Source organism: Ranitomeya variabilis, chromosome 1 (genome assembly GCF_051348905.1).
Source record: "Ranitomeya variabilis isolate aRanVar5 chromosome 1, aRanVar5.hap1, whole genome shotgun sequence".
In the NCBI taxonomy this organism is placed as follows: Eukaryota; Metazoa; Chordata; class Amphibia; order Anura; family Dendrobatidae; genus Ranitomeya; species Ranitomeya variabilis.
In genome coordinates this window covers 269,760,553-269,773,490 of record NC_135232.1, presented here as the reverse complement: position 1 = coordinate 269,773,490, position 12,938 = coordinate 269,760,553, and the positions used below count along the sequence as shown (strand labels likewise).

Below are 12,938 nucleotides of genomic sequence, written 5' to 3'. Positions count from 1 at the left end.
CTGCATCTGGACTGCATCCCCTGCCGTTCCCACAGAAACCGCACAGGCGGATGCTCCTAGCCCAGGTATGATCTTCTGTAGTCTTCAGAAATCCTGTCCCCTGGGAACAGGAAACCTAAACTGAGGAGAGGGGGACCGCCCCCTTTTATGTCTCTGTAGGTTTCCTGTTCCTTGGGGCGGATCCCTATCTCTCCAGTGGGTGCTGTCATGGCAAAGGGTAAAAAGAGGATTTTTGGTACCTACTGTGAAATTACTTTCTTGTAGCCTTTATTGGTGGACACAGCCTCCCTTATGGCTTTTTTTGGGTTGATTTATTTCCATTGTTGCTGTGGACTATGACTTCTTACTCTATTCTACTATATCATTCTTATACAGCTTCTCCTAAGAAAGCAGGTGGGTGCAGTCTGCATGGAAGGAAACTACTTTTTTCCTTAAGTATAATTCTTAGGCCGGGGACTCGCATGAGTATCTCGTATCAATACCCGGCACTGCTACTCAGACCAGAGCGTGCGACTGCATGTATTTCTATGCAGCCGCACACTCTGGTCCCGAGTATTGATGCGAGAGACTCGTGCTAGTTTCTCGCATCACACTCACAAGTGTGACCCCAGCCTTAGTGTCAACCCCCATGGTAACAACAGTATACACCTATGCTTATTGTTCCCCAATGAAGACTACGAGAAAGATTTTATAGCAAGTACCAAGAATCCTCTTTTCTACATTTTGTCATTCATCTCACATCAATGTAGAGGGGGAAAAAAAAATGTGTATGATGATATGAAGACTTTTTGCCCCCACAAAAAGGAAACAAAACAAAAAGGAAAATATAAAAAGGAGGGAATCTTTAATTTTATTATAATAAGAACAAAATGCAAAGACATATGTACAAAATATGCCAGATGGCAACAATCAATCATTCTTATACATACTAGACCACATGCTCTGCCATTAGATTATGCTAGATGTTCACCACAGCAAGGAGTATGCCTACATTAATGGTGTGACAGAGCTGTAATTTAGAAAGACAAAGCACTCCTCTTATAGAACTTCTTTAACCGATGACAAATCGGGTAACATTTGCAGGAGTATGAAGACAGTCCACAACTTTTTATTGCTGCATCTATGCCACCGCAAGGCAGGCTTGCCGAATGCTCTGTGCCCAGGTTGTCAGCAGGGCCGTTAGGGAGTGTTTGTCAGGTAGCTGGAGAAGTTTGGATGTCATGCAGCGGTATACAGATTGCAGGAATGGGTTTGCTTCTGAAAATTTTAAAACAAAAAGTAATTGTGGAGTTAGTCACAGTTCGAATAACTGGATCAACACAAATATGAAATCTATATGAGGCCCTTATTAACAAATCTGGGGATTAAAAGGGTTATCTACAACCAGCAATCCCAGTAAATCTCATTACTATCAGATATAGCTTTTAAAAGTGGTCTCAAATATCAATTCTACATATACAATTTTGGTCAAATGGCCAACATCAGCTGTAGTTCTATTGTACAGTACCTTTTCTGTTACCCAACATCTACCTGTTCCAGTTGAACCACTCCAGATGTGTGACGTAATGGTACGTCACATGCGGAATAATAGTACCAAGTAGGCTCTGAAAAGCCCACACCATACCCAGGGGATGCCAGCTGTGCTAAACTGCCAGCACAGCACTTTCTTGTAACTGCAGCTGTTAACAGTTTAAATACTACTGTAAATGGCACAAAAATAGCAGTCCCATCAGACCCCCCCACCCCCCCTCAAGACATGATTTGGGGGGGTTGGGAGTTCCATGGCAACCCATCTTAATCCTCACATGAAGCCAAGCCGATTGAAATTTTGCCATTTTGAGAAGAGTGCAACTTTTTGTGCTGAAATACAATGACAAAAATAGAAGAACCCCCATCAAAGTTATTATCCTCTTAATATATTGCAATCATCATATTATACAGCCCTGTGTACTTGCCATTGCTCATTTTGCCTTTCTACACAGTTAGACCTAATGGAAAACAGAAAAATCACTCGATAACTGACTAGAGAAAATTGCCCTCCTGTTTCTAGGATTCAGCTACACAAGTCACTAGTCACTTCAAAAGTCCATGGATTGGGAGAGGAGGGAGCAGCTGCGTCAGGAGTTGAAAAGGGGGATGAAAAATGCAGGGAAAAGAGACTTCTTGTTTCTACAAAGAGCAGAGAAGAGAGATTATCTGGGTAGAAAGTCAAAATGAGCAATTGTAAGTGCTCAGTGCTATAACAATGACTGCAATATATTAGGAAAATAAAACACTTTGATGGGAATGTTATTTGTTTTTTAATATATAGGAACCCAGTTACATGAAAAAACGCTATATGGGTTTAATCTGCAGGTTAATGGAGTTCTGAACCTGTACTGCACCCAAATTTAGAACCCCGCTGCTGTTAAGAAGTTAATTTTATTACTCCCGGCAGCCATCAACATGAGGCTCTAAGTGAAGGCGCTGGGCAGGTTCAAGATGCTATGAACCTGCAAAACAGGGATTTTTGTGTACTCACCGTAAAATACTTTTCTCCGAGCCACTCATTGGGGGACACAGGACCATGGGTGTTATGCTGCCTGCCACTAGGAGGACTTAAAACTTGAACAAAATTAGCTCCTCCTCTGCAGTATACACCCTCGTGCTGGCTGTAATCGAACCAGTTCAGTGCCAAAGCAGTAGGAGCTTATAACTATCAAACAGAATACAAACTGTCAAACCAAATAACAAACAGAAGGCATCAGGCTAATAGGGTGGGTGCTGTGTCCCCCAATGAGTAGCTTGGAGAAAAGGATTTTACGGTGAGTACACAAAAATCCCTGTTTCTCCTTCGCCTCATTGGGGGACACAGGTCCATAGGACATCCTAAAGCAGTCCCTGGGTGGGAGAAGGAGATTTTTTAGTACTCCCCATAAAATCTGTTTTCTCCAAGCCAATCATTGGGGGACACAGGACCATGGGTGTTATGCTGCTGCCACTAGGAGGACACTAAGTTAACACAGAAAGATTGGCTCCTCCTCTGCAGTATACACCCCTTCACTGGTTAGGATTCAACCAGTTCGGTAGCAAAGCAGTAGGAGTATTAAACGAAAGACAATAAAACTATGTCAAAACCAAAAGTAGTAACAACAAGCCAAAAGGCTAACAGGGTGGGTGCTGTGTCCCCCAATGATTGGCTCGGAGAAAAAGATTTTAGGCTACGTTCACATTTGCGGTCGGCGCCGCAGCGTCGGGCGCCGCCGCATGCATCATGCGCCCCTATATTTAACATGGGGGTGCATGGACATGCGTCGCACTTGCGTTTTGCGCCGCATGCGTCCCTGCGGCGCCCGCGTCCGGGCGCAGAGGACGCAGCAAGTTGCATTTTTGCTGCGTCCAAAATCAATGAAAAAAAGGACGCATGCGGCGCAAAACGCAAATGTGAACGTAGCCTTACGGTGAGTACACAAAAATCTCCTTTTCTCCTACGCCTCATTGGGGGACACAGGACCATGGGACGTCCTAAAGCAGTCCCTGGGTGGGGAGCAACATAGCTAATACCCCATGTACCGCTGGCTTACAGATAAGGTACCGCCGATTGCAGAATGCGCCTGCCAAGGGCAGCATCTGCAGAAGATAGAGAATGAATGTGGTAATGTTTCATAAAAATATGCAAGCTGCACCATGTCGCAGCTTTGCAGACCTGTTGTGCTGACGCCTGGTGCCGAATGGCCCAAGAGGCGCCCACCGACCGAGTAGAATGGGCCTTAATCCCTGCTGGGATAGGAACCTTCTTGACACGATAGGATTCCTGAATAGCCATTTGGCTAGAGTAGCCTTGGAAGCGGGAGAACCCTTCCTTGGTCCCTCTGGAAGTACGAATAGGACATCAGACTTGCGGAAGGGAGCCGTCCGGGAGACGTACCGTCGAAGGGCCCTCACCACATCGAGAGTGTGCAGAGCTTTCTCAATGCGATGGACTGGTGCCGGACAGAACGAAGGCAGAATAATCTCCTCGTTGAGGTGAAAAGAGGAAATGACCTTGGGCAGAAAAGAAGGAGAAGTCATCACGACTGCTTTGTCCGGATGAAAAATCAGAAACGGTGGTCGGCAGGAAAGTGCCGCCAACTCCGAAACACATCTGATGGATGTAATATCCACTAGGAAAACTACCTTCCAGGAAAGGAAGGTCAGAGAGACGTCCTGCAGTGGTTCGAAGGGGGCCTCCTGAAGGGCTCCAAGGACCAAATTAAGATCCCACGGATCCAAAGGCATTTTGTAGGGAGGCGCCACACGGGAAACTCCCTGAAAGAACGCCTTAACCCGTAATCTATCGGCAATTTTTCGTTGGAACAGGACCGACAGTGCTGACACCTGTCCCTTGAGAGAGCTAAGTGCGAGACCCGACTCTAGTCCTGATTGGAGAAATTCCAATATGGAAGGGATGGAAAATGCCAGAGGAGATCGTCCATGTGCGTCGCACCATGCGAAGAAGATTCGCCAGGTACGGTGGTAACTGCGCATGGACACGGGTTTCCTAGCCCTGATCATGGTGAAGGACACCTTGGGAGTGAAACCCACTTGGCCTAGAATCCAGGATTCAACGGCCAGGCCATCAAAGACAGGGCCCCTGAGTTCTGGTGGTAAACCGGGCCCTGTGAGAGAAGATCCCTGCGATCTGGAAGATGCCAGGGAACGTCGGCGACCAGCTGAACCAGTTCCGCGTACCATGCTCGGCGCGGCCAGTCTGGCGCCACGAGGATCACTGGTACCCCCTCTGCCCTGATATACTTGATGACCCTCGGTAGCAGGGGAAGAGGAGGAAAAAAATGTACGGGAGGCGGAATTGACGCCACGGCAGGACCAAGGCATCTGCTCCGATGGCATGTGGGTCGAGAGATCGGGCAATGAACTGTGGGACCTTGTTGTTTAGCCTGGAGGCCATGAGGTCCACGTCCGGGGTCCCCCAGCGATCTGTTGGAAAACTTCCGGGTGGAGTGACCACTCGCCCGAGGCGAGACCCTGGCGACTGAGGAAGTCCGCCGCCCAATTCTCCACACCTGGTATGGGTGACCTGCAAGGAGATGGTGAAAACTGAGCAAAGCTAGTCTGATCGCTCGAATTTCCATGATATTGATGGGGAGACGCGACTCCCGAGTGGACCAATGACCATGTGCCGTGTGGTGTTTGAAAACTGCACCCCAGCCCAGGAGGCTGGCATCGGTGGTCACCACCAGCCAACGCTCTGGTAGGAAGGACTTTCCTTGGTTCAGGGAGGACTTCAGCGTCCACCACCTGAGGGTCTGTCTGACCTGTAGGGACAGACTGAAAAGGCGGTCGAGAGAGGGCGGGTTCCCGTTCCACGCCGACAGCAGCGCATGTTGTAGGGGATGGAGATGAAATTGCGCGAACGGAACCGCTTCCATGGCTGCTACCATCAGCCCGAGAATGCGCATGCTGAAACGAATGGAGTGGGAGACCGGACAGGAAAGACTCAGAGCTCTCCGCTGCAAGGCCAAGGCCTTGTCTGGAGGGAGAATGACCAGACCTCGGGAAGTGTCCAGTGTCATTCCAAGAAATGAGATCTGTTGAGCCGGGATCAGAGAGATTTTTCGAAGTTTATCTTCCAACTCAGGCGAGAAAGCGTATCCACCATGAGTTCGACGGACTCTTCGCAGGCTGGGTATGATGGGCCTTTTATCAGTAGGTCGTCTAGGTACGGAAGTACCACCACTCCCCTGGAATGAAGAATGGCCATGGCAGCCGCCATGACCTTTGTGAAAACTCTGGGAGCGGTGGCGAGTCCGAAAGGTAAGGCCACAAACTGGAAGTGTTCCTCGCGAAATGCGAAGCGAAGGAACTGTTGATGAGGAAAAATTGGGATGTGGAGGTAAGCATCTTTGATGTCTATGGATGCTAGGAACTCTTTTTCCATGGACGCGACTACAGAGCGGAGAGATTCCATTCTGAAGTGCCGAATTTTGACAAATTTCAGAATTTTTAGATCTAGAATCGGACGCAACAATCCGTCCTTTTTTGGGACCACGAATAGGTTCGAGTGTAACCCTTTGAATCTTTGGTCTTGGGGAACCGAATGATGAATCCATCCTTTTGTAGTGCCCGTATGGCCTGGAGAAAAGCCGTTGTCCTTAGTTTGGGAGGACACGACTGGAAAAAGCGTGTCGGGGGGGGGGGGGGAGGAAGAAAATTCTATTTTGTATCCGGAGGACACCAGTTCCCTGACCCATTCGTCGGAGACGACTGAGAGCCAGGCTTGACGGAACGAAAGTAGGCGACCTCCTACTTTGTTGATGTCCTCCGGATGTTGCAACGAGTCATTGAGTGAAGGATCTAGAGGATCTGGATCCCTTAGACCCAGATGACCGTGGTCTGGGTTTCCAGTTCCGGTTAGGTCTGTATGAGACCTGGGGGCCTCTGTCACCGCGCAGACCTCGTCCTGATGTGGGGGAGAAGGATGTAGGTGACCAATTGGAATTGTTGCGAAAAGGCCGGAATTGAGATTGTTGCTGATACCGAAACGGCCGGGTAGGCTTTTGTTCGGGGTGAAATTTACTTTTCCCCCGGTAGCGTCCGAGATCATTTGGTCTAATTTTTCTCCAAATAGGAGACCAGCTTGGTAGGGTAGAGATGTCAATGAACGCTTGGAAGCAGAATCTGCTAGCCAATCTGAGCCACAGGGCTCTTCTGATGGAAATTGCATTTGCGGCCGCCTGTGCAGCGCAATTGGCCGCGTCTATTGAGGCATTAATTACGAAGTCCCCAGCTTGGGCTATCTGGTTGGCCAGGTTGATCGCCTCTGGAGGGAGATTACTGTCTTGGATGGTCGTGATAAGAACCTCAGCCCAAGCGACCATATCCTTAGCCACCCAAGAAGCGGCAAAGGATGGAAAGAGAGGCTCCTGTTGCCTGGAAGACAGAGCGAGCCAGGTAGTCAATTTGAAAATGTCCCCAAGTGCAGTTGCAAAAACCATCCAGCGCTACAAAGAAACTGACTCACATGAGGACCGCCCCAGGAAAGGAAGGCCAAGAGTCACCTCTGCTTCTGAGGATAAGTTTATCCGAGTCACCAGCCTCAGAAATCGCAGGTTAACAGCAGCTCAGATTAGAGACCAGGTCAATGCCACAAAGTTCTAGCAGCAGACACATCTCTACATCAACTGTTAAGAGGAGACTTTGTGCAGCAGGCCTTCATGGTAAAATAGCTGCCAGGAAACCACTGCTAAGGACAGGCAACAAGCAGAAGAGACTTATTTGGTCTAAAGAACACAAGGAATGGACATTAGACCAGTGGAAATCTGTGCTTTGGTCTGATGAGTCCAAATTTGAGATCTTTGGTTCCAACCAGTGTCTTTGTGCGACGCAGAAAAGGTGAACCGATGGACTCTACATGCCTGGTTCCCACCATGAAGCATGGAGGAGGAGGTTTGATGGTGTGGGGGTGCTTTGCTGGTGACACTGTTGGGGAAATATTCAAAACTGAAGGTATACTGAACCAGCATGGCTACCACAGCATCTTGCAGTGGCATGCTATTCCATCCGGTTTGCGTTTAGTTGGACCATCATTTATTTTTCAACTGGACAATGACCCCAAACACACCTCCAGGCTGTGTAAGGGCTATTTGACCAAGAAGGAGAGTGATTGGGTGCTATGCCAGATGACCTGGCCTCCACAGTCACCAGATCTGAACCCAATTGAGATGTTTGGGGTGAGCTGGACCACAGAGTGAAGGCAAAAGGGCCAACAAGTGCTAAGCATCTCTGGGAACTTCTTAAAGGCTGGTGGAAGACCATTCCCGGTGACTGCCTCTTGAAGCTCATCAAGAGAATGCCAAGAGTGTGCAAAGCAGTCAAAGCAAAAGGTGGCTACTTTGAAGAACCTAGAATATAAGACATATTTTCAGTTGTTTCACACTTTGTTGTTAAGTATATAATTCCACATGTGTTAATTCATAGTTTTGATGCCTTCAGTGTGAATTTACCATTTTCAGTCATGAAAATACAAAAAAAAAAAAATCTTTAAATGAGAAGGTGTGTCCAAACTTTTAGACTGATATAGATATATAGATATATATATATATATATATATATATATATATATATATATATATATATATATATATACATATATATATATACACACACACACACACACACACACACACACACACACACACACACACACACACATATATACACATGCATACATACATACATACACACGTCATTTTCTGAGGATAGCAGTGCAATTAAAGTCTTACAGGTAAAAACAAGAAAAAAAAATTTTGGACGCATTTTGATTTATTTGGTGTACATTATATGGTAAAATGAGAGGTCATGGCTCTTTGAAGAAGGGGGGGGGGGGGGGGAGGGGGTAGAAGACATTAGCCATGAAAGGGTCAAAATAGGACACCAGTAATATAGTAGTTAAGTCTGTGTGTAGCATCTCTTGTATATCCTATGAAATAAATACAGAAGCATTAGCATTATTCGGAATAGTTATTGACGTACCATATTGCCGTGGATTGTCCATCCACAATGGACTCTGCTCAGGATAGTCTGCTGGAACACTGAGCAGAAGCGGAGGCACACTGGGAAGGTTTTTATCATCTGAATTAAACAAAATTATACATACATATTAGATATAAAAAAAACAGATAAACATTAGCCAAGAAGACACGAGTGACGACTGTGTGGCGTCTGCAGCAGGGGGGAAAGGCCGGCCTCCTTGACTGAAGAAAGGTATTTTCTGACAAATTACAAAACGCATTATTTCTGCAGTTGCAGCACCCAGAACTAAAAGAGCCACCTTGTCAGAGTGCGGCATTACTGCTGCACAAGGTGGCTCTTTTAGTTTCAAACGCCTGGGGGGGGGGTGACAGGTTCCTTTAACCCCTTTCTGACCTCGGACGGGATAGTACGTCCGAGGTCAGAAGGCCCGCTCTGATGCGGGCTCCGGCGGTGAGCCCGCACCGAAGCCGGGACATGTCAGCTGTTTTTAACAGCTGACATGTGCCCGTAATAGACGCGGGCAGAATCGCGATCGGCCCGCGCCTATTAACTAGTTAAATGCCGCTGTCAAACGCAGACAGCGGCATTTAACTACTGCTTCCGGCCGGGTGGCCGGAAATGAGCGCATCGCCGACCCCAGTCACATGATCGGAGGTCGGCGATGCTTCTGAATATTAACCATAGAGGTCCTTGAGACCTCTATGGTTACTGATCCCCGGCAGCTGTGAGCGCCACCCTGTGGTCGGCGCTCACAGCACATCTGCATTTTTTCTACATAGCAGCGAACATCAGATCGCGGCTATGTAGCAGAGCCGATCGCGTTGTGCCTGCTTCTAGCCTCCTATGGAGGCTATTGAAGCATGGCTAAAGTAAAAAAAAAAAAATGTGAAAAAAAAAATACATAAAAGTTTAAATCACCCCCATCAAAATAAATAAAAAAAATATATATCAAAACTACACATTTGGTATCGCCGCGTTCAGAATCGCCCGATCAATAAAAAAAAGCATTAACCTGATCACTAAACGGCGCAGCGAGAAAAAAATTTGAAACGGCAGAATTACGTTTTTTGGTCGCCGCGACATTGCATTAAAATGCAATAACGGGCGATCAAAAGAACGTATCTGCACCAAAATACTATCATTAAAAACGCCAGCTCGGCACGCAAAAAATAAGCCCTCAACCGACCCCAGATCATGAAAAATGGAGACGCTACGAGTATCGGAATATGGCGCAAATTTTTTTTTTTTTAGCAAAGTTTGGAATTTTTTTTTTTTCACCACTTAGATAAAAAAAAATAACCTAGTCATGTTAGGTGTCCATGAACTCGTACTGACCTGAAGAATTATAATGGCAGGTCAGTTTTATCATTTAGTGAACCTAGCAAAAAAGCCAAGCAAAAAACAAGTGTGGGATTGCACTATTTTCGCAATTTTGCCGCACTTGGAATTATTTTCCCGTTTTCTAGTACACGACATGGTAAAACCAATAATGTCGCTCAAAAGTACAACTCGTCCCGCAAAAAATAAGCCCTCACATGGCCAAATTGACGCAAAAATAAAAAAAAAAGTTACGGCTCTGGGAAGGAGGGGAGCGAAAAACGAACACGTAAAAATGGAAAATCCCAAGGTCATGAAGGGGTTAAAGGCTGGGAAGTTGACGCAACAATTTATCGTTGACAATTAAGTCAAAATTGAATCAGATTGGGTCGAATATATAAAACAAAATCAAAAGGCATTACGCGTCAGTTATGCCGGCGTTATGGATCACATCCATAATGCTGCGTTACACTAAGGGCTAAAAGCTGGGACACCAGTAATTTTACAGTCTCATTGGAAGCCCATGAGCTATGCAGCAAAAATTACCAAGACGCCATGACAATTGTCCAAAAATTCAGAAAGCCAGATCTTTTTGTTACGATGACCTGTAACCCAAAGTGGAAAGAAATTACTGAAAACTTAGAACCATGGAAAAGGCCAGAGTTCAGACCAGATTTGGTTGCACGAGTATTTAAAATCAAACTCCAAGCCGTGCTTAACGAGATTTCGAAAAAACATTTTTGGCCGTGTAGTTGCCTATGTGCATGTAATAGAATTTCAAAAGAGTGGACTACCACACGCTCACATGCTCTAAATCCTCGGAGGAAGATAAACCGAGGGACAAAGAAATAATCGATGAATTGGTCTCTGCTGAAATCCCAAATGAGACAGCAAATCCAAAAACTGCATGAGGAAGTGATTTAGCCCATGATTCATGGCCAATGTGGCGAAGATCAACCTGGTGCAATATGCATGAGACGGTCAATGCGCAAAAAAATTCCCAAAGGAATTTAAATAGAGAGACAAACCCCAATGTTGATGGTTACCCACAGTACCGTCGACGCAATACTGGGAAAACCAGACAAGGAACGCAAGAAAATCGACAATAGATGGGTAGTTCAATACAACCCCTATTTATTCCTCAAGTACAATTGCCAATATGAGAACGTCTCGGGACGAAGTGGAGTACAACTCATGGTTACTAAAACTTGACAATGGAGAGTTGTCAAATATATATGGTCTACCAGAAGACAATTGAAATCCCCAATTCTTTTATTGAAGAGGGTGATTTAATTACAGCTATTTTTGGCGACTCAATTGAAATTACTGATGCAATGGTAAAAGCAATTGCCTATAAAGGAATTCTTACTGCCATTGAATGAGGAATGAGGAATATCGCTCCGTCGACAATTGCGGAAGAGGAGAGTGTGATTCTCACAGATTACCCTGTAGAGTTTCTTAACTTTTTGAATCTCACTGGAAAGCCTCCTCAAACTAAAGCTGAAACCAGGAGCTGTAATTATGCTCCTGCATAATCTTAAAGCGTGGCCTTAGTAATGGCACAAGGCTTTATGTGAAAAGCTTAAAGCAAACGTTATTCATGCCGTTGCTTTAAATGGAAAAGCAAAGGGACAGACCGTTCTTATACCAAGAATTGACCTGATTTTCAAAGATAAAAACTTGCCAGTCCAGATGCGACTGCGTCAGTTTCCTGTCATGTTGGCTTTTGCAATGACAATCAATAAATCTCAGGAACAGTCCTTGGATATTGTAGGAATTTATTTGCCTCTCCCAGTGTTTTCACACGGGCAGTTATACGTGGCTTTCTCCAGGGAAAGGAAAAGCCAACAAATAAGGGTCAAAATATTTGAGACACAGAAGCAAGGTAAACTTATTCCCAACGTTGACAAATGGTTTAATGTCAACTGTGTACAAAGAAGTCTTTTAGTAAGCTTTGTAACAAATGTAAAAGCCAAAAAATTTTGTACACAAAAACGGGACTAACTCCTAGCCGCGGTCTACGGACCAAACACTGAGCATGGGCAGGGCCTTGGGTGCAGATCCCAAGTGCACTCAACCATGTGAAATAGCTTACGCTCCGGAACATTGAGGAATAGCGCTATCGGATAGCTCTACCCGTTCATTTCCTTTAGGAATAGGGCTATGGGATAGCTCTACCCGAACAGTATTAACTACAGAGCTTTTTCATACACAAGGTTCGAGTGGCAGGAGAGGTACACCAGGTATTTATGTTTGCTATTAGTCGGCACATACGCCAGTCTAGTGGTCTGGTGCGTGGGTACACCCCATTGCGTGGTTCATAATCACAGTGAGCGCCCAAAGGGCGCGCAATCACTCGTATAACATTAACCCCTACCCAATACTAACATCAGAGATCCAAAAACTAATCCAGTAAAACATTGCTGCAGAGAACCCACTTTAAAGGTTTTTTTTCAGGGGTGTAGTTCTGATTAGCTAGGTTTCTTTCCCCATGCGAAGGGAATTGCAGTAGCTCACGTATCCATGGTTACAGCCACTCAGTGACAGTTAGCGGTCTTAACCATGGAGACCTAAGCTACTGCAATGCCCTGCATGGGGAAAACAGCGAATCCAGAAAAGGAGATTTTTGTGTACTCACTGTAAAATCCTAGCCTCTAATTGGGGGGACACAGGACCATGGGTGTTATGCTGCTGTCCACTAGGAGGCGACACTATGCATAATCTGAAAAAGATTAAAGGGAACCTGTCACCATGTTTTTGGAAGATGGGATAAAAATAGCGTTAAATAGGGGCAGAGGTGGGCGTTACATTAGTGTGTTTGTTATGCGTTTATTACCCACCTAAGTTGCCGAAATACCTTTGCAAAGTCTCCGTTTTCGCCTGTCAATCAGGCTAGTCTGGTCAGATGGGCGTTGTCTTCCCCCAGATTTTGCGTAGTTTTCCGTTGGTGGCGTAGTGGTGTGCGCATGCCCAAGGTCCCGAATCCTCTGCCAGGGGATTTCAAAGAGCGCGGTGTCCGTTATTGCATTGGTGATCGGTGGGCGCGGCCATCTTCCTTTGGCCGCGCGTGCGCAGAAGCGGCGCTCTGCTGGCCGCGGCATCAGGAAAAT

General features: G+C 46.0%; 1 protein-coding gene across 4 annotated transcripts in view; it reads right to left on the bottom strand.

Moving 5' to 3' along the window:
* Positions 1-820: 820 nt before the first annotated feature.
* The window catches only part of MED15 (mediator complex subunit 15), an 89,704-nt gene continuing 77,586 nt past the window's right edge, over positions 821-12,938 (bottom strand). For all 4 annotated transcript variants that reach the window (XM_077293524.1, XM_077293514.1, XM_077293531.1 and 1 more), the window contains 2 exons: positions 8,512-8,610; positions 821-1,257 (listed from right to left, as the gene is read on the bottom strand). In XM_077293524.1, the coding sequence (XP_077149639.1) occupies positions 1,121-1,257; positions 8,512-8,610 (236 nt within the window). In that variant the 3' untranslated portion in view covers positions 821-1,120. The remainder of the gene's footprint in view (positions 1,258-8,511; positions 8,611-12,938) is intronic.